Genomic DNA, 19,757 nt, shown 5'->3' with positions numbered 1-19,757 from the left:
AAATGAAAAAAAATATTGCCGTAAACAGTTTATTTTGTGACACGATGAAACAAACGATATCATAATATGAAACGATAGACGTTTTCATATTGTCATCCGATATATATCGTTATATCAAACAGCCCTAGAATGAAATACTAAAAATATAGAACAATTACAGTAACGTAATATTTTGGAAAACATTACATGAGAGCATGTGTAGTCAACCATACAATATTATCAAAATTCTTCACTTATGATACAATATTATCGCACTTTTGAACATTTTGTTACATGCCAGTTATTGCAACACATTCCGATTTCTAACCTTTATTCAGCTTATATACGTCTTAAAAACAATAAATGTTGCCAAATAAAGCAGTCAGTCTGTTAGAGTCAAATTGTTAAATGCTGTCATTGTGTTACTTAAATTTTTAAGTCTTGGTTCAAACTGTATGATCAAAGACATTCCTTTGTTTCTGACCCCCTCCCCAGCCTGTTGAATGGTGGGGGACGCTATAGTGTTTTATTATAGGCATCCTAGGTGAAAGTTCTGTTTTCTTGTTTAGTAAACTTCCTGCCTTTATTACCCTTTGGTGAACAGGGGGTCACACAAATGCACCCCCAAACACAAACACACACACTCACGTGCACCCACACACACACACACACTCACGTGCACCCACACACACACACACACACACATTTACAAGGGCCTGACACACCACAGGGGGTGTTACAGTGGGTGGTGCCTGTGTAAACTGTAACTGTATTCAATAAAAAGGCTGCAAGGAAGGCTGTTTATTTGAAGTTAGCTAGGAAACAGGTGAGGAGCGTTCAGCTCCAAGAGCCTGGTTCCGACCAGCCTCCCTTGCTAGCAAGTAAAATCGATCAATTGCTGTTCGTCTTGTTTCATTAACGGGAATAAGTCTCTAAACCAGCGGGGCCTGTGGAAGCGCAGACCCAACACAGTCTGCTATCAGTCTCATATTTGTCTGCGATTGAATAGGGTAAATAGGCAAATAACATGCAATTTGTAATTGCAGTTAATTGCTGATAATACAGCAATGGGCCTGCAAAATTATATAAAGAATCACTTGCGCAAATATTGATTTTGATGATCCCATATAAAAACAGCAGAATGTTAAAAAATATAGTGATACAAATTCTAGGTTTTACTAGCCCACAATCATTTATTTTCCCCATTCATGGTAAGAAGTCAAAAAAAGTCTTCTCAAAATGTCTGTGAAATTGTGTCAAATAGTCTATGCCACTGCATTTTTGAGTCTACCGCTATAGGTCACCAAAGACAGAAACTTTCAAACTCTACAAACAGGTTTGGAAAATTGCTTCCATCCTTGATTTTTATCTTGATGTGCACATAAGCACATTCCTTTTGTATATATACTAATAATACTAACGCACAATGCACACTGCCTCATCAGGAGGGCATGCTAGCTTAAGGACTATAAATATAAACACTCCAATACTGACACGCCAGGTACTGTAAACTAAGTTAACAACTGAATGAGCAGCACCGCTAAAGACAATCCTTCTAGTTTAATGTGTAATCCCCTCAGCCAGGGGTTAACAAAAGACAAAAATTCCTTCCAGTAAATCCCAGAAGTCCTACTTTGTACTTTAATGATGTGCTTTCATCTCCTCAGACCGTACAAAGCACCGGAAAACATCCCCCATGCTGTTCGATGTGTGAGAGAGTGTGTGGATTCGTGTGCTTGAGAGCGCGACTGAAACAACGTGTTTGCTTCCCAGCATGCTCGGACATGGCTCTTCTTTAGAAGCAGCCCATGAGTTATGAAGGAGACAAAAACACCCAAACCAGATTCCAAAAAACAAATGAGGAAGTAAACACAGGAGAATGCAGCCCCCCCCCCACCAAACTTTCCCAGAGAAGAAAGCAGGCTTTGAACCTTCTTTTCGCTGTAACAGTTTTATGAATGAGTTCAGTCTAAAGGCACGTCCTTTATATAAACTCTCTGAAAACAGGGTTGGCACTCTTCTCTCTCGTCATATATTGATCCCATGAATGACTGTGTCTGGAAATAAAATGCCTTTGAATACAAAGTGCTGGCACAACAGGCTTGTGAGCCAGACACATATTTAAACAATAGCTTCCAGATAAGATTACTGAAGCTTGATACAGGGCGTTATCACAGGAGACAAATCATGATGATGAAGTATGATCCTGTGTGGCCGCAATGTTTGCTGCTACAATTGCATAAACAGAACCAAGTTTTGCTCTATTTATTGCTACATACTATTAACACACAGGATTGCACGTAAAGCCTCTGAGCTGCAGGTAGTGGAGTGGCCAGACAACATGCTTGGTCAGCCTGCTCAACTACTCCAGCCATTGGCCTTCCTCACTTAATGAAGCCTAGCTTTACTACCAGCAGACTTTTCCAATAAAGTGCCTAATAAATAGCACAACACGCAGTCTCTGCAGTGAGAGCAGCAGTGCTCATGTTGTCTGAGATCAATTCTGTTTTAAGGCAGCGGCGGCAGCAACTGATGGCCCATTTGCCCTGGCTGACACACTCCCTCTGGAGCCTCTGGTAGACTACTTACGCATCTTTGCAGGGTCATTCGCCACCCTATCTTTAGTCTAGTTAACAAAAAGGCACGAAGATGCCAGCTGAACAAAAATACACAAGTCATGACTAAAAGTGTCCAGTTAGTCAGGTTCTGAAATATTGTTGCTGGGGGTAAACAGCAACTTAGATGCTTTGGAACATGAGTGGTGAAATTATCAGTAATTGGAAAACAACAGACTTTTCACCCAGACACCACGTTAAATGTGCTGGCACCAGTTAGCCAACAGTATAGCAGAGCAGAGGTCTCTGTCTGTCTGTGTCTGTGTGTTCTGCTCTGACCTCATACAGCTGCAAACAAGAGGAATGTGGCCCCGAGTACTAGCACTTCTTACAGTAGTGTTAACAGTGGTTTTAGCAGCAGAACTTGTAGTCTTTGTGGGAGAAGCAGAAGTAATAGTACTGGTTGTAGCAGCAGATGGTTTAGCAGCTGAAGTAGCAGTGGAAGCAACTTTCGCAGTGGCACTGGTAAATTAAGTACTGAGGCATTTAGGATTAAATTATTAATTGAAAAAAATATGCAGATACATTTGCTGTAGATACAGCGCGCACACGCACACACACACTTACTTTACAGCTGAGGTCTAGTAACAGCCACCTAAGTTTATTTTTCAACAGATTTTAACTTTTATTGTGCACCCATGAATGATCATGGCACTCCTACGCCACTGTTATTGTTAATAATGGTTGCGCAAAATGTAATGAAATGTACTCGCATTTTTAAGTCTTACTGACCATTCAAAGCACTTTAAACTACAAGTCCTTTTATGTTAATGTCACACTTGTGCAGCATTTTACTTTGAATGCTTTAATTTAGGGGTGGGTTTCGATAATCGATTTTCCGATTAAAATCGATTTTAGCTTGAACAAAGCGACATCGATTCATTAAAATCCTGAATCAATTTTTAAATATAAAATCGAGACACCAGACTCTCAGGTTAAACCTCACAAAACCAAACTGCTCAAAAAAATAAAGGGAACACTTAACACAATGTAACTCCAAGTCAATCACACTTCTGTGAAATCAAACTGTCCACTTAGGAAGCAACACTGATTGACAATCAATTTAACATGCTGTTGTGCAAATGGAACAGACAACAGGTGGAAATTATAGGCAATTAGCAAGACATCCCCAATAAAAGAGTGGTTCTGCAGGTGGTGACCACAGACCACTTCTCAGTACCTATGCTTTCTGGCTGATGTTTTGTTCACTTTTAAATGCTGGCGGTGATTTCACTCTAGTGGTAGCATGAGACGGAGTCTACAACCCACACAAGTGGCTCAGGTAGTGCAGCTGATCCAGGATGGCACATCAATGCGAGCTGTGGCAAGAAGGTTTGCCGTGTCTGTCAGCGTAGTGTCCAGAGCATGGAGGCGCTACCAGGAGACAGGCCAGTGCATCAGGAGATGTGGAGGAGACTGTAGGAGGGCAACAACCCAGCAGCAGTACTGCTACCTCCACCTTTGTGCAAAGAGGAACAGGAGCAGCACTGCCAGAGCCTTCTCAAATGACCACCAACAGGCCAAAAATGTGCATGTGTCTGCTCAAACGGTCAGAAACAGACTCCATGAGAGTGGCCTGAGGGCCCGACGTCCACAGGTGGGGGGCTGTGCTTACAGCCCAACACCGTGCAGGACGTTTGGCATTTGCCAGAGAACGCCAAGATTGGCAACTTCGCCACTGGCGCCCTGCGCTCTTCACAAATGAAAGCAGGTTCAAACTGAGCACATATGACAGACGTGACAGAGTCTGGAGACACCGTGGAGAACGTTCTGCTGCCTGCAACAACCTCCAGCATAATCGGTTTGGCAGTGGGTCCGTAATGGTGTTGGGTGGCATTCCTTTGAGGGGTTGCACAGCCCTCCATGTGCTCGCCAGAGGTAGCCTGACTGACCGAGATGAGATCCTCAGACCCCTTATGCTGGTGCAGTTGGCCCTGGGTTCCTCCTAATGCAAGACAATGCTATACCTCATGTGGCTGGGGTGTGTCAGCAGTTCCTGCAAGACGAAGGCATTGATGCTATGGACTGGCCCATCCGTTCCCCAGACCTGAATCCCAGACGGATTCCGCAAAAAGACGTAAACACAAAGCGCGGACCCGACGCATCAGAATCTGTGAGCTGTCGGCGTTCTCACCCAACGGCACGTACACAGGCACGCTGCCGGTGCTGAAAGCCAACAGCTCACAGATTCTGAAGCTGCAGGTTTTGTCACTCTCCAACCAAAACTGACTGAACCAGTACCAAAAGAAGATCAAAACTACGCTTCACATAAACATCGTCATGAATTCCCTCTTACTTTTGCTGCTTTGCTTCCACCGCAATAAAAATCACAATTCCTGCACAGCTCTGTCTCTCTTTTTCTCTCAGTGTATTTCAAGAACAGTTTCCCATCTCAAATCTCCGTTTTCTATATTATTTGCTTACTTATTAACCACCAGTGTACCGTTGTTCACAGCACTGTCGGCCGCTGTTTTCTTTTCTTTTCTTCTCTTTTTTTAAATGACTTCCAACAAGAAAGCCTAATTTCTGCTGTTCAATACCAAAGAAATTTAAACTTTTTTAAAAATTACGCCAAATTGCAAAATGCTTAGCTGCGTCTCTAATAAAACCTCTGTAACTTTGTTCTGCTTCACTTCAGCACCATCATGTAATGTTCATGTGTTGATTCTTTGTTTTCTTCTGTTTTTGTTCTACTGCAAAATATTTTTAAGGTTATCTACTATATAAAGCCAGGCCAGGAAAATCTCCATGTTTTTCTGTGTTTTATCCTCAGTTACTTTGGCACAAAGGCATCTGCTATGATGCTTACACCTCTGATTAGGTCTCACAACTGTCAGTACTGATAAATGATCAGAATTATAATATTTCTAACTGTCTGAGTCAAAACTGAATCTAATCGAATCGTGTATCGAATCGAATCTGGACCTTTTGAATCAAATTGATTCTAGAAATCAGTGATGATACCCACTCCTACTTTAATTACTTTATGCATCACAACTTTTAATGAAATATAATTTACTTAGTTTTAAGAGTTTCAATCATTTGTGTTTTGTTAAATTAGTCTTCAAGTGTATAAATAGGCTGGTCCCAGAGTGTCTTAATAGATACATCCAAAGACAAGATAGTAATCACATTACTATAATAGGGCTGTTCGATATAATGATATATATCGGATGACGATATAAAAACATCTATCGTTTCATTTTACGCCATCGTTTGTTTTGTGGTGTCGCAAAATAAACTGTTTACGGCAATATTTTTTCATCGTTTCGATGGTCACTGTAGTGGCTATATTAATTTCTTAAAGTTCTCTCTTTCTCGTATATTTAATATAACCACACTACGGACGGACAAGCGCCTGTTTTTATGCGTTGTCGTTAGTGTGTCCGCTTGTTTATTTACCACATAAACCTTTCACAATAAAGCGCAAGATCCTTTTTTGATTTTGATTTGATTTTTGATTTGATTTTGATTTGATTTTATTGATTAGCATTCAAATTCAAATCTCAGTGAAAACAGTGAAAAAAACAAAACAAAAAAAAAAAACAGTGAAAACAGAACAAAAATCTACCATAAAGAAAGAAAGCATGAGACAAGGCTAATCAAAAGGTATTGGCTGAAGCATTTGCTTATTACGCCAACCCTTTTCACAAAATATCTTTTTGTATGCAGCTCCTGTACACAGGGCTTGAAGAAAATAATAAAACAAAGCAAAAACCAAACAAACAAACAAACAAAAAAAAAAAAAACAAAGAAAAAAAAAACTTTCCACCTTAGATAAGTAACTACATCAAAGCAAAAGAATCAAGAGGTTATTTTTTTTTCTCCTTTTTGCTCTTTTCATTCTTGATTTATATATTTTTCTATTACTCTATTTTTAAACATGTTTTTAAACAAGGAAAATGAACTACACCTTTTTAAATCACTGTCATAACTATTCCACAGGTTAACTCCTCTAACAGAAACACATCTCTGCTTTATATTTGTCCTTATCTTGTTTTTTTTTAAAGAAATCTGTTCCCCTTAAGTCATATTGACTCTCTCTGACTTTGAACAGCTTCTGAGTACTGGGGCAAAGCAAGTTATTTTGTGCTTTATACATTATCTGTGCCATTTTATATTCAACTAAATCATAAAATTTCAGGGTATTCAGATTAATAAACAAAATGTTAGTTGGTTCTATATAGTTTGATTGGTTTATAATTCTTATAGCTTTTTTTTGTAACTTGAAAATAGGAAGAGTGTTCGTTTTATATGCATTACCCCATATCTCCAGACAGTAAGTCATCCTGTTGAGACTTTTCAAAATAAACTGAATCACGTGAAAGAGCAGATTATTTACGGATGAGAAGCAAAAAAAGAGCCGTCAGGTGCTAAAAAATAAACCTTAGACTCAAACGTTACAACAGACTTTTCCCTAATAAATACTTACAAAGAAAACAGCGGCCGTTAAAACTTAAGTCTAAAAATGTATGGTTTCATACAGCGTTAAAAAACTCGACTCCAGGTACACGACGCCCAGCTGGAAACACTTCACGCAAGTCGAGCTGCCCGAGATTCACAGAATTTACAGAAAATGTTAAATTTTTGTGATTTATATCATTATCGGGACGATAGATGCCTTATATCGGGATATGAAATTTTGGTCATATCGCACAGCCCTATACCATATAATATAATAGCAAAATGTCATATCACAGATCTAAATTTGGACAACATTTTCCATAAAGGCAGCCCAACAAGGGACAATGGTTGGAAATTAGCAATAGCCATAAACTTTTGTGCAGTACATCAGTTTCATGTTTTATACTTTTACTATGTTAAACTGTACGGTCCCTTTTAAATAAAGAATTATTACTATTATTATTATTGTTATTATTATTTGTCTGATCTTTTCCAGCTCTTGCAGGGTCTCCCTCTTAGTTATCTGTGAATCTCTTTGTCCTCCATTGATATATCACCTAAAGACACCACATGTACCAGGTTACAAAACTTAAGTGGTGTAAGACAAGCTGAAGAGACCACAAAGTGCCTGCCAGCAGTTGAAATGTCACTTTAGGCATGTGCCGTTGGGCAGCGACAGTGAGCATTATGTGCAGGCAGCTCCAGAGTGTCCCTCCTTTAGTGGCTGGAGAAATGTGCGCTGCAGCTGGTGACGATAGCTCCTTCAACTAGAGAGGTTGGAGAACTGGTTCATGTGCCTGACCAGAACAAAGACTACCGCTGCAGTTTAAAGCACTGGACTTATTGATGCAACAAAACAAACATGGCATTGTTGAATGTGCGCAGACTTGATGTATAAAATATTACCCAGTGCCATTGTTCATCAGTGAACCTAATCTACTGTCCTTCATTTTCCTCTGCCCCTTGAAAAACAATATTACTATCTCCGAGTGAAGACAGAAAGATGGCCTTTTATCGGAAGAAACCTTATTGTTTCTGTACAGCGCGACACTTGATCTCCTCGCTGACTGTGCAACTGGTATACTAAGACAAAAAAAGTTGCTGACTTCATGAAGCAGCAGGTGGGGCGGCACATGGCCTTCCTGCAAGACACAACTTTAGACAGATTGCTTGTGGTAAATTTTCTAGGTCATCGTTCATAAAGTACTGAATGATAAAATTATCTTGTACTTTCTCCTTGTGTCTAATGCAAGAAAAGGAAAAGTCTCTAGACAAAGACTGTCCATTTCTCAAGAGGAATGACAAACAGTAAGCATTATTCTCATCCACCTAACACCTCCTCCATCCACATCCATCCATCCGACACATCCTCCTCCAGCTCAGTTCACCTTCTGATTTCTTTCCCATCATGCCCACACGCTGTCAATCCAACAACTCACGAAGCAGGCCATGCGTAGATGTGCTTGTCAGAGATATCTGCATATGTAATTTACCTGTTTATGTGTCTATATCTCTGTATGTGCTGCGAATGCATTTGATGATCATTACCGTGTGTGCGCGCGCATGTATACAGGCGTGCTTATAGTCCAAGCGAGCCCAGCGACAGTTCTATGTCACAAGGCAGAAAACATCAACATGCTGAGTCTGCAGCAAGGCGCCAGTCACCAGGGAAACAATTCAGACAGACAGACAGACACGCACACAGTCAGCCAAAACACATCGTCTGAAAAGCACCAGCAAAACAAGTCATCTAAAACGCTGCAGTCATAAACACAAAATTAAAGGCCGCCTTCGCACTCATCGTAACCGGAGCGGTTTAATTAAGCTCTGTAACATTTACTCCTTCACCTAGTGTTTTCATTTTTTAAGGCAGGTGAGAACTACTGGACCATACAAAACATCTGACTGCGATATGTGAGCTACTGTTTCTTTTTGGAAACATTTAAAACATATTTTTCTAAACAAGCAAGTATACATTAGCATTAGACAGACTAGTAGTTCCTAAACCTTACACAACAAAACCATGGGCTGAGCCAAAAATGATGCCACTGTTGAGCTCTGCAGATAAACATCTGGGAAATTGTAATGCAAAGATCTGCAGACAAGTTAATCTTGCATAAAAACATCCTCCCAGCTTTCCTCCTTCCTTGCGTCAAAATACAATAAAGCAGTTAAACAGACAGGTTGGTAAATTCAAATCTACACTAATCAGACCAAAGGCTGCCCGGATGATATTTACATTTTAAATCCCTGATAAGTTTTTGTCTGTAACACTTTCCTTACCTTTTTGGCAATGATTGGAGTTCCAGCAACGGTAGTTATAATTGTTGTTGAACATGGTCTTGCTGCACTGGGGGTTGTTCTCCATGATACCTGGGCAAACATCACTGCACTCCTTCGACTGCTTGTTTCCAGCAATGTAATTGTTGAATTCTGCATCCATGATGAGGGACCAGTCGATGGAGTCCAGGTAACAGAGTTCAGGGTTTTTCTCAATACGGATGGCTCCACGGGTGATGTTCCTCAGGTTGTACAGGCCGATGTCCTTCAGGCTGGTCATCTCAAAAATCACCAGGGCGTAGTTGTAGAAGAGGTTACGACCATGAATGACAGTGAGGTTGGGAAAGAGCGTGCTCAGACTGTCCAGGCCGGATACCCGGAATAGCAGCAGGTAGTCTGTGATCATGGTCAGCTTGGGGAAGCTGAGGGAGCGGAAGACTTCCTGGTTGTTGATGTTGTTGTTTTTGTCACCAATGAGGAGGATCTGCAAGTAGCCCTCCACCACTGTGCAGTTCTCCAGACGCCTGAATTCAGTGATGTCATTGCCAATATCAATGTTGGGTCCACAGACTGCAGGGGAGGAGAAAAAACAAAAACAAAAAAAACCCAAAATAAAACATAGGTCAGTATCAGTTACATCGAAAAGTAAATATGTAACACCTCAGGTATTTCACTGCTATACAATACAGCTGCTCAACTGCAGCAAAAGGTATGATCCCAGTATTTTTCATTATTTATTATTTTACCATCATGCCAATGACAAAATTGTGAAAAATATGAATCTTATTGCAGGGAATTTCCTTGAATGTTAAATATAAATCAAATGAAAAACATGAGTGAGGTGGTTGTCCCAGTCTGAAGAAAATTTTTAACCATGAAAACATCTTAGTAATCAGAGCAGCTGAGCCATCTAGAGAAAAACGGAACTTCAACAACCTTTAAGTCTTTCCATAACTTAACCTACAGAAACATTGCGAGTTTTGCGTCTTTAAATAGATATAGTTGACCAGGTCAAAACTAAACTGGAAGTGACTCAAAAAGGCACTGCTGAGAGATGCAAAGAGGTCCATCTGATTATAACAAGATAGAAAATGAGGTTTGTGTCAGAATTAATGCAAAAGAAAAAAAAAAGCAACTTTTATCCCAGCTTCTTCTTTTTTTTTTTTAAGAATATTTAGCAGAAGCCACAATTGCAACTAAAGCTGTATTGTGTCCTTTAATTTAAAGTTCTGGTCAGGAATCAGAACAATTTCGTCTTTACAATCGCATTCTCGGCTAAATCCAAACGGTCCTGCCTGATCTTTAGAAGCTAGACAACAAAACCTTGTTTAAAAATGATGGAGAATTCATAACTCATGGACCCACCCTTAGCAATAAATAGCTGTTAAGAATATCAGTGGTTTCCAGCTCTGCAATAGCGATACCTAAAGGTTTATCCAGTACATTTTTTAAATATTGACAGTACATTTGAGCCGTGCTGTTGCTGACAGAGTGTGTTTGCCTTGCAGCTCTCATTTCAATGGCAACTTAACATGGTGTGACAAAGTAAACACTTGAGTCACGTTCGATCCAAGCTTAGGTTAACAGTGCAATAAAGTTTTGATTGCACAGCGTTGAGGCTGTTGTTACACTTGCAGCCATTTATTACAACCACAGTATTTCGTTTCGCTGTATGTTTTTATCAACCCTTCGTAACGCATCAACATCAAAGGGTTAGAAACTATTCGACTATCAAAGACATCGTACATAAAACATGTACACCGTGTCAGTTGATCAAATACATTATGTGATAAAATAACTTGTCAAACAAAGGACATAATTAATGATGACAAGGTTTTACAAGTACTGTAGTAACATAACTCTTCATGAAACAAGAGTCTGGAACTACGTGAGGTGAAGCTGTGCTTCAGACCAACAGAATCATGATGACAATGCCAAAAACCTGTATTTAGCAGTTATAATGTTTATGACTTTCAAGATTTTTTAATCAGCTGCAAAAACATGTCATTTCCATCTGCAACACTATGTGTTGCACAGTGGACTTTGTATTTTGTACTATGACTTTACCTTGTCTGTGAATGTGCATTCACGGTGTACGGATTTTATAATCCATAATTTTGTAATGGTGTTCCTTCTTGGCCAGCTGTACCTTGACCAACAGATTTTAATCTCAAGAGAATTCCTTGTTTAATAAAAGTGAAATGAAATAAAATAAAACCTAAAGTAGCAAGAAATTACTACAAAAAGGCACTTTTGAATACTTTTATAGGCATTTATTGCCACTTTTGATGCTTCCTGAGATGAGATGTGACAGTCTGTGGAAACCTTTGGTCAACATGTGTGTGTTGAGTATGTTGTGCAAGGTACATCTAGAAACTTGAAGATTGAGTTCAAGGATGATGTGGTCCTACCCATGAGTACATGAAGTAGGGCGCTAGAAGTAGGTGAGCCAAGGTGGTGAAGTTAGTGTGACTAATGACAAACTGGGCATCCTTTGTACTTCTGTTCTGTTCTTTTTCTTGGCAATCATCTGGGTATACAATGCCCCTTTCCCACTATACACACAGTCTTTTTTTATTTAAATGCATTGATATCTTTCCATATAAGGTTTATTTATCTAGATATTTTTATATTTTATGTGAAGGCAATAGAAGAAGGACTAATCGATGTCAGTGTGATGTACAACTGTCTCTCAAACTCCTTGTGAGACCTGCACATTTTCCACACAAGCTGAAGATGACAACTAACCAACAACTCATTCAAGAGCAGCTGAAAGCAACGACCTTAAGCAACTGTTAATTACCCTTCCTCAGGTGCACCTATAGAAACCTTTCACAACTTCTAGATACATCTTGGTGACCCAAACATTCTGTCATCTGAACAAAACGGGGAGTGAGCATGGAACTTGTAGGAAAAAGTTAGGAGATAAGAGTAACAGGTTATATCCTCTGAGGGCACACTGACAATAATGGCAATCCATCCAGTGATCAGTTTCCTTCACCACTGTCTTCTGGGTCACCCCATTTTTTACCTAATTTGTGTGTCCTTGTTTAATTTCAGTGCGGTGTCACAGCATTTAATGCATTTTGGACTCATATGTGTCCTTACAAGTTTCTCAAGTAGTTTCACCTTGTGTATGTGAGAGGGGAGAGGGATAAAGTAGAGCACACAGAGCTGTAGTGCATAAGAGAATAGTGCAAGTTCCCCTTAGCTTGTTAGCCTTTAACAAAAGTTTCCCCAACAAGTGTCATTTAGCTCTAAAACAAAGATGGACCCCTAATGCCTCTAACCCCCTAAAGCCGTGATCCATGTCTCGCCCTTTAGTATTCACTACATACACTAAGATGTAGTGAACTACATTAAAAGTATTATAACTATTAGAAGTATTTGCCAAGGTCAGAAGTGAAATGTTAGGGCTTTTGATCAAAGCACTGACAACAAAGGACAGCTGCCAGCCCCTCTGATGAGAACTAATTGCAAAAACATGCATTTATGTACTTTTATGTTCAGTGTAAAAATAGATTTGTTCACATTTGTTTTCTTTTTAACCTCTTGAGAAGTATTTTATTTACTGAGGCAGTCAGTGGGCTGATTCTTTTTAGACAAAGACAACCTCTAAACCAAACAAACTACAAAGTGAAGGATTTAAAAGGAGGCACTGTGCTGGAATCTATGTGGAATAAAACCGAACCAGCATGAGGCATAGTTTGGCAAAACAGGTGATGATCGGTAGACTGATTTTGCCTTTCCAACTTTTCCTCTCACTTTAGGTGTGCACAATACTTTGCCTCAAGCCCCACAGCACCCACAGAAACGCGGAGGCCATTATCACACATCACTGTGAGGAGGATTTAGACTTCAAAAAGCTGGAGGGCACTGAGTCATGGAAAACTCACACCAACCAGCTAACAGGTTGTCACACTGCTACTTACTTTACTGCTGGTCTATAAAGTTTTACTGTACGAAAGCAACACTGAGAGGGGGAGATCGTACATTCCCAGAAAAAGAACTATTGTTTTCTGAGTTAATACATTTTGTGGTTAAACATTAGGTCTGGTGCTACTTAAGACTAGAAAGGAGAGTTTTGTGTTGTTCTGTTTTTTTAAATCTACCATAAAAGCAAAGGTATGGCTATAACAAATGCATTGTTTCATTTTAAACATCCCTTCAGTTTTCTAACAAATCATGTTTTATGTATGATTATCATAAAGAGTAGACAGACGGTGCGCTACAAAGTGATACTGAATAAATAACCCCAGCAAATGGCTCTCTGCAAAATGTCACAGGATCAGTTACAGACAGTACCGCCGATACCAAAATATAGAACTCTACAAAAAACATATGTGGTGTTTCTTCGCTCCTATTGAGGTGGAACAAAGTTTAATTTCAAAAAGAACACTATGAACCTTTCTGCTGGCAGAATGTCTTCCCAAACCACTCAATGCAGTTTAGTGGCATAGAATAATGTAATATTGGCAACACTGCAATAGCACAGTGTTCCAGGTTTTACTCTGACAATAACTAATCATTTACCTTTGAATGAGGACATTTATTTAAAGTTGAAATCACCCAAAATTGAAAAACTTTGCAATGAAACCAGATCCAAGAAAATCTGGATTTTTAATTCCTCAACTGAACAAATGCTCAGAGGTCATTAAAATCATTGTATGACACCATCACAATGCAAACTGCAGGCAAGTGATAAAATCAGAGCAAGAGCGTTACTTCCCTCCAACTGTAAGCCAACTACTTGTTGATAAAGATGGGTAATATTCCTGATAATCTTTAAAAAAAAAAAAAAGTACTTTTCACTTTGGATTATTAAGCTTTCCAAAATATGTTGGAAAATATATTAGTGACAATGTCATCCTACGGGATGTTTACAAAAGACTAGTAAATACAAGGGTACAAGTGAAACCAACATCTCCTGGATACAAACCATGAGCTACACACGGAGCTGGAGGTTTCTGTGAACTAAAATAAATACCTGAACTGAATTTGATTTTTTAGTTCTGTTTCAGTTCGTTTGAGTAGCTGGCTTCCTTTTTATTGTTTGAAAATGTTTCAGTTGTAGTTCAGCTTTTCATCAGTTTCAATGTTAATTTTTACAATCCCTATTTTAAGCTCTTATCTATCACAGTCATGATGATTGGTCCACATATAAGGCAAAGAGTCTGCATTTCATATTTTCAGCCATTTGATGAATACAAATTTATTAAAGCTTATGTAAATTAAACCCCACTTCAAAAATTATAATGAGCTGAGGTCAAAACCTCCTTTTTAATGCAGGAAAAATCTGTGGTGGTTTACTGCACATGCACACATGACTGGTCAATGTACAGTACCGGTAAAGGCACCAACCCTGTTAACTTATTTGACGGACATATACCATCTATGACAATCTGATAGATATTCTTTTTAATTTAAGTTTAGAAACTATTTTCTTTATCTTCCAGTTTTAGTGGAAACACTGTGCTTCCCTTAGTGTGTAGAGTTTAAGACCTCTCTAGGCAGGGCTTGAGAGCCCTTGGTGTGATTTAGAGCAGGAAGCGTGCTGCATGATCGTTATGTCTTTCTCTGTAATCTACTTGTCAGCAGGCTTCAGTGAGCCGCATACCTGCTAATACACTTCCAACACCCAGGACTGTAAAAAGACACACTGCCTGGTGACGTTACATCACCACAGGCGGCCTCATCAGTTCACCCTCTGTGGCCTCACTGCAGCACCAGCAAAGCCATCTTTCATGGGAACTGCTCCCATCCCGCTTGTGAAAAACAAAAGCTCGTGATCAAAATGTATGTTGTGTGCATCGGCTAAGTGAAAATACCAATAGCAGGTGTAGCAGCTTAATAACTCCCCCTCCCTCTCCTTCCACACTGACAGATTTTAAACAGCTGAGTACACAAGCCTATCTCTGCAGCTCTGATGAGCTTCCAGATCACATATTTACTTTTGATAACCTTTTCCGAGCCGCCTGCAGCATCCAGACTGTCCACAGACAATCAGAGGAAATCCACTAGAAGCTCCATGAGACAAGAAATAGGAAGCAATACAGGCCTCTGAGCTGGTGCTTCAAACGCTGCCACTAGACTGCAGCAAGTCTGTTTACTCCTCGTTTCCGTCCCGTTAGTGACAGACTGCCTGAGGGGCAAGCGTAGTCATAAATACTTTTCCACATGAGAGGCAAGGTGAGAAGAAACGTGATGGAAAGCTTTAAGAAAGAGATCACCGGTGACAGATAAAACTTGTTTGGGGTAATGTGAAAGCTCCGTCTGCAGCAGGACTTAATCAGAGCGGTTTGCTACCAATTAAGATTAAGGTGTTGCAAAGGTATGTCAAGCTTAAAATCTGAGTTTTACGTATATTATTTTATTTCGTTTTTATGGCTCTCTTTTTACCTGGTTAGTAACTAATGCCTAGCACATAGCCTTGTTCAGAGTTCTGGTTTAACATCAGCTGAAAGCACCACCTTTTCACCCTTACTTTTAATCTTTAGCATGCTCTAAGTGTGATACAGACAATCTATTCTGTTCATTCAAAGAATACATTATATGCAACCTTTTGAGCTGTGTCTAATTATTATCACATAAAGAAGCACTGCAGAAAAGGTACAGCCGTGCAACCTGACATGCACCTGACAAATGCCAACAATGACTCTGACTGGTTACAGCGTAGGGTTAACAGAAGATTCCAGTTACATCGTAAGTTACGATGCAAGTTACAGCATAAGTTCCAACTTCTGGTTACATTGTCAGACTGTCGGTGCTTTGTATGTTTGTTTGTTTTTTATTTATTTGCATTTCTTTCTACTCTGCTTTCATCCTCTTTCCTGTTCAAACCCACTTTTCAATCATCACCTGTCTCATCTACCTGTCATCACCGTCAGGCTGCGTGCTTTTGTTTTATGCACAACTTCGTGCAAGCACACCATATCCAAAATCCTTCATATTGCAAAAGCCAAACACCTAAGCAAAGGCAGTAACCTGAAATCCACTTCAGACCTGACTGTCATTTAACTGGATCAATTTTAAAGTTTGAGTGCTAATCTGCAGCTTTGTCATTAGACATTAAAATCCAGAACCCAGAGCCCTCTGAATGTAAAAATACATATATTCATGCATGAATTCACAAGATTTATGATTGCGCTCTTCCTAATGTTGGATCTGCCTCTGATTTATTTAAATATCCCACTGCTGAGTTTTTTTATTACCTCTTTCTCTTAGAATTTCTGATTGGCTTAAATGACTGAACAAGACATCGAACGCACCTTCTTTATGTGAACATGCACAGAGTTTGAAGTAGGAGGTTTAGGGTAACCAAAAACGTTATACCTGTTATCTCCAACTGGGTTTTTAGATTCTGTCAAACTAGCTAACACAAAGAAAGCCCTGCTATGCACAACTTGCTTCATAGTACACCCTTCATGCCAGATGAACTTCAGTGCCATCTGATACTGTAAATCAGTAAAAAGGCTCAAAGTTAAGCCACACAAGGAATCTTTACACAGCTCCACACCAGAGTAAGAATAAATGCAGGACTTCGATGGGAGAACCTCTCTGCAGCTCTCAGGTTTGTCCTGTAACCAAAACCCCATAACACACAGTTCACAAGCTCCTCAGTCTTTCCAATCAACAGAACTTGGTCTGTGTTGCTTGTGAATGTACTTTGGCTTGTTCTATTTTAAAACCCAGACCCTGGTTAAAAACCCACCTAACCCAGCCCTCCCCAGCACGTCACCATGAATGGGATGAATCGGGAAGCCCAGTTTACAGTTTAGCTGGAAACATGGAAACGTTTCAGATGGCAACACATAAAAAAGAAATGTAGGAATATAAATTTATAGACAATTTAACTGCATCAGATTAAAAGGTTTACAAGCTGACAGAAGTCGTAAGGTTTATGTGCTCAACCGAGTTTTATTTATTGCGAAAAATCCATGCAGTCTGATTAGCGCTCCTTAAAGTGCTATCAACTTTTCATTAAAAAATATATTATAATAAAAAAAGACCCCACAATATTCTAATATTCTTATCTGTGGCCTCTTGTCGCTCAAATGATTTGTGTCTGGTATTCATGAAAGCATTTCCAAGGTCAAGGTATCCCCAGGTTTGTTTGACAAAGGAGAATAAATGACTGTACAGCGAGAGGGGAAAAAACAAAAAACCTGCATTAGTTTCACTCAGCCCCGAGGGAACATTACTAAAAATTACAACCTATATTGTGAATAACATGCACACAAAACATTGCCTAACTGAATGTAAGGGCCGTGTTTAACCAAGTCAGTTTCAGGTGGACGCCGTTTTCCTGGAAAACTTGAAACGTTAACGAAATATAATATGTTTACAGGAAATAAATGCTTGGGTGTGCTTCTTCTTTTTATCCTCTAAATGTGATATATGATAAGCTATATAAAAGGTGAGATCTTGTTTGTTTTTCTTACCTGAATGTGAAAATATTATTTCTCAATTTTAGAGTCAAACTAAACTAAAAATTACATTTTAAAATTCCTAACATTCCACTTGTTTGATGGGGTTTTATATTGGCATACCTCCACTTTGTTTGTTCTGATTCATCATGCTATGAGTCACAGCGATGTATTTAAAAACAAACTAAATGAATAGTCATAACGCTGACTCATGTTTGTGATGTAGTTAGAAACGCCAAGTAAAATATTAAAACGATCTATTATAGTCACACCAAAAAAAAAGTTTTCACCAAGAGTTAAAATTATATTTCCTTTTGTCTCATAAAAATATGTCAAGGTGTAAAGCGCAAATTCCATGCAATAAGATAAGTGTCAGACAGAACAAGATAAAGTTTAGTTATTCCAAAGTTGGAAAATTGCCTCTAAAATAAATTCGACATAACAAACTAGCCTACATATGTAGAAAGCCCCCAAAAATCTCTCAGTGACTTAAAAGCCCATTTAAAGCCCAAATAAATACAACAACTTAAGATAAATAAATATATACACCGCAAATTTAATGTAGAAAAGTAAATCATGATCTATTAGACCGAAATAATGCAAAACTATAGTGAAACCATAAGTGACATTCCATATTTTTTTCGTTTCTAGTAACAACACACCTGTTTTTCACTTTAAATGCATAAAAATAATGTGCAAATAGCGGAAATAACACTCTGCTTACACAGTGCAGTATTACATGTGCGATATTTACAGTAAAACACTGTTTTTCGGGTTAACAAAAATGACCCTTTTCCTCGTGTTTGAACACTAACGAAGCATGGAAAAACACAGTTTGCCCGTGTGTGTAGTAGCGTAGAGAGGCATTACTTACTTTCTGCGGTGGCGGGCCGTAGGCAGGACGAAAGACCCAGCATCAGACCCCAAAACAAGGTCAAGCGGCTCCTTTCCTTTCGAGACCTCATCCCCGAATGAGTGAATCACACTTTAAATCCAGTAAATAAATATGCTGTGGGAAGGAAACGTGGGGAAAACCCAGTCAGAGTTATCAAAACGCCTTTTAAGCTCCAGCCAGCACCTTTTAGCTGTTAGCCGGCTAATGGAGCTAATAGCTACTACAAACAGGCTAGCAGGATTGCACTCTCACGTTTCCTAACGGGAGTCCAGTCGTGCTCCAAAAAAAATAAAATTAAAAAAGCATATATAGAGAGCGATATCACCGATTTAGTCCCGAGGTCAGAAAATATGTATTCATAGTTATTCTTCTCTTGGATAGCGCCGCACTGGAGAATATAAGACCACTGTATCTAAACTAGCGGCGGGGATTCCTCTGTAATCCGCATCTTCACACTCCATATCTGGAGGAAAAACCGTTCACCGTCCCGCTGCTGTTGCTGGAGGATCCTCAGGAGGCAGAAAACGGGTCAAACCTCCCCTAAAATTGGGATGGACCGAGATGGACTGGGGGATACAGTAACATATTCCACTTGTACAGTGCCCCGTTAAGTAAACGGCACGGCGTTTGTTTCGAAATATCCAGGATAAAATCTGGCTTCAGACCGCAGCCTCCTTCTTCTCCTCCTCCTCCTCAGCCGCTCATCATGCACACACGCACCGCGTTGTTGTGGTAATTCACCTTCATACCAGCGGGCTAAAATGAATATTTGAGCTTTTTGCTGCGGTTGAGGTCAAATTCTTTGGTTTTCTAACGCCCTCGGTCGATAGATAAGTGAGCGGTTCGCGCAGTTACATGGAATAACTCACAGGTACGCACACACACACAGTCTCCTTCGGTCAGTCTGCAGTCTGCCGTGTTAGCCGTAAACACGGCGCCATGCGTACAGATCGTATATGCATCGTGTGATGAATCACTCCGCCTCGGTGAAAGAGGGCGTCGCTCTTACTGCAGCTTTGCCACCATGGAGAGCAGTTACCATAGTGACTGCTGTGGCGCTCATTGGGAGAAATCCTCAGTTTTTAACAGTTTCGAGCATCTTTGGTCGAATTAAGCGTAAAACTACATACACTGCACACCCTATCGGATTATTTTAAG

General features: G+C 39.6%; 1 protein-coding gene across 1 annotated transcript in view; it reads right to left on the bottom strand.

Moving 5' to 3' along the window:
* LOC146639352 (insulin-like growth factor 1 receptor) overlaps window positions 1-19,516 on the bottom strand; it is a 56,990-nt gene extending 37,474 nt beyond the window's left edge. Inside the window, exons 1-2 of the mRNA XM_085361615.1 lie at window positions 18,579-19,516; window positions 9,282-9,848 (exon numbers count right to left, since the gene is read on the bottom strand). Of these exons, the coding sequence (XP_085217741.1) occupies window positions 9,282-9,848; window positions 18,579-18,669 (658 nt within the window). The 5' untranslated portion in view covers window positions 18,670-19,516. The remainder of the gene's footprint in view (window positions 1-9,281; window positions 9,849-18,578) is intronic.
* Window positions 19,517-19,757: the final 241 nt, after the last annotated feature.

This window comes from Diplotaxodon limnothrissa, linkage group LG1 (genome assembly GCF_057381915.1).
Source record: "Diplotaxodon limnothrissa isolate DT_005_m linkage group LG1, D_limnothrissa_male_GT1.1, whole genome shotgun sequence".
In the NCBI taxonomy this organism is placed as follows: Eukaryota; Metazoa; Chordata; class Actinopteri; order Cichliformes; family Cichlidae; genus Diplotaxodon; species Diplotaxodon limnothrissa.
This window is presented reverse-complemented; position numbering and strand designations above follow the sequence as displayed.